Here is a 2,382-nt window from a genome sequence, read left to right as displayed (position 1 = left end):
TTGTACCGAGAGAGACGCCTCGAAAAGACCTATTGGTGTCTTAGTCATGGTGATTGGGTTAGGGCCGTGCGATATTTTCTTGTCCCGTTGCAACGCACTGGCTCTTTTGCTAGTAGATAAAAATGAAAGGTGGAAGAATACTGAAGGTACAATAACAGTACAGACTTTTTTTCCCTGAAAAAGGAGCGGACTTTTTCTCTTTGCAAGGAAAATATTTCAAGCCTTATTTCTTTTCAAGAGCATACCAATAGCATGCCTTAACTTTATAGAAGCCAGGGTTGAAATTACACGAAGCCCCACATGGGATGCGTACATCCAATATGAGTTACAATACACCCACCAACACCCTATCGGTAACAGTGATATCTCACAGAAGATTCCGTTCCTCTGGCTCCCTGACAAACTAACAAGTACTCTAGTATACTAGTATCTAACAGTAACACTCGAAAAAGAGTAAGATAAAAGCTAAGGCAAGAACGTGCAATCCGCACCACCAGCCGGCGCTTCCAGCTCCCCGCACCTCCTGCACCTGTTGTTCGCCGCTGCCACCACCACGACCACCGTTGGCACCACCGGCAGCTGAGCCGGTGTGGCGACGATGGGGGCGCGGCAGGAGGGGCAGGTGGCACACGTCCGGAGCCAGCCGTCGACGCAGGCCACGTGAAAGTTGTGGCCGCAGAGCGGGAGCACGCGCACGCTCTCCCCGTCGGTAAACTCCGTGAGGCATATCGCGCACTCCAATGACGACGAGCATGCCGCCGCTGATGCCGATGACTGCGGTGACGCGCCGGCCACGTTGAAGGAGACGGTGGGGAGCGCATCGATGGCCTTCTTCTTGAGGCCTTTCGGGGGAAGAGGCACAGAGGATGAAGTAGAGTTAGAGCGTCGTCGCCCACACGCGCAGCGAGAGACGAGGGCGAGGCCGAGGACGCAGACAAGCGCGCACAGCAGCGACGCCAGGATCACCACCATGTCCGAGTCCATCGCCATCACCGGCGCCGTCTGCTGCTGCTGCTCCGGATGAGGCGACGGCAATGAGGAAGGCCAAGGAGACGGCTCGCCGGGGCCGGCTGCAACGGCCGTGCTGCGGTGCAGGAGGTTCGCCGGAGCCCGCATAGTGTTGCTGTGGTGTGGAATACTCCGGTGGCTAATAGCTTTGACTGAGCAGATGTGTGTGTGTGAGTTCTGACCGTGCGTCGTGAGCGCGTGAGTTTTTATAGCGTAGATGAATCGTGGGATGCCACGGCAGTGGAAGGAGTAGTTGGCCCAGGACAGGTAGCGCCGGGCCCATGTGGTAGTGGCAGACGCCTGAACGGGTCCATGCATGGCAATGGGATATTTGTCCATGCACGCGTGGCAACTTTGCTTGTATTATTATTATCCTTTTGTGTGTTTTTTTAACACAGTAGAGACACAAGCACTCGTATATACGCATACACTCATTTCTATGAACGCACACGCACACCCTATTTCTATGAGCACCTTCGAGAGACTGAACCGGTATTATTCTTTTGCTTTGGAAAGGAAGCGGGGTAGGAGAAGAATCTAGTGACATTGTCGTACTGAGTGGTAGTGATCGGTGGTAATAATAGTAACTAAACGTCTAATTAGCGACCAATCACAGTATGTGTAAAAGGATGAGACATGCTTTAGCTCTTTTGGCTTGTGCTTTGCTCCCAAAGGAAAAATATTATGGTGCCAAGCACTTTCATTATTGTAAAGTGAAGCAGGAAAAGAGGTCGATTCGAGGGCCCTTTTGACTAAAATCATCTGGTGATCTTTTTCTTATATATATTCTTCTTTTTTTTATTCACCGCTGGTTATCCTACCTCAAACATAAGCGAAAGAAATGGATGAAATTTTTGTTTTATTACATGGCTTTGTAAAAATGGCTTACAGGTCTATTCGTGGTCCGAAATGGTGGATCCTATGCACGAAATTCTTTGTTCGTCAACAAAAAATTGGAGAAACTAGCATTGACAAAGGTACATACTCATGGGACAAAATGGTGAAGAAATGACACATGTGATTTTGTTTCATGAAACTTTGCAACCAAAAAAAAGACAAATAATTATCAGAAACACAAAAATAATCATGTAAGCAAAATCAGCGAAACAATTGACTAAGGAGTAAGTGGTGCATGGAATTTCTAGTGTTTGTTTTATGAATAATAAATGTGTGGATAGAGAGAGCGGGCCAACATGACAGTGAAAGGCACCAGCACGCCTGCATGCATATTTAAGTGCTTGTTCGGCATAGTATGGATAGGAGGAACTGAGGGGGATTGGTACGGAACTTGGCACAATTCATGTTCTTCACCTTCAATCCCTGTTGATCCATTGCAATTTGCAAACCGAACCTGTCCTAAATTAGTTTGGAATA

At 48.3% G+C, this 2,382-nt stretch overlaps 1 protein-coding gene across 1 annotated transcript; it reads right to left on the bottom strand.

Annotated features, from left to right (window-relative positions):
* Nucleotides 1-236: 236 nt before the first annotated feature.
* LOC109749923 (probable E3 ubiquitin-protein ligase ATL44) lies at nucleotides 237-1,171 on the bottom strand. The gene has a single exon (XM_020308863.4). It carries the CDS (start codon nucleotides 1,114-1,116, stop codon nucleotides 466-468), a length of 651 nt encoding a protein of 216 aa, XP_020164452.1. The 5' UTR covers nucleotides 1,117-1,171; the 3' UTR covers nucleotides 237-465.
* Nucleotides 1,172-2,382: the final 1,211 nt, after the last annotated feature.

The sequence above is a fragment of the Aegilops tauschii genome, chromosome 7 (genome assembly GCF_002575655.3).
Source record: "Aegilops tauschii subsp. strangulata cultivar AL8/78 chromosome 7, Aet v6.0, whole genome shotgun sequence".
Taxonomy (NCBI): Eukaryota; Viridiplantae; Streptophyta; class Magnoliopsida; order Poales; family Poaceae; genus Aegilops; species Aegilops tauschii.
Note: the sequence above shows the minus strand (reverse complement) of the source record. Positions and strands in the feature narration are given on the sequence as shown.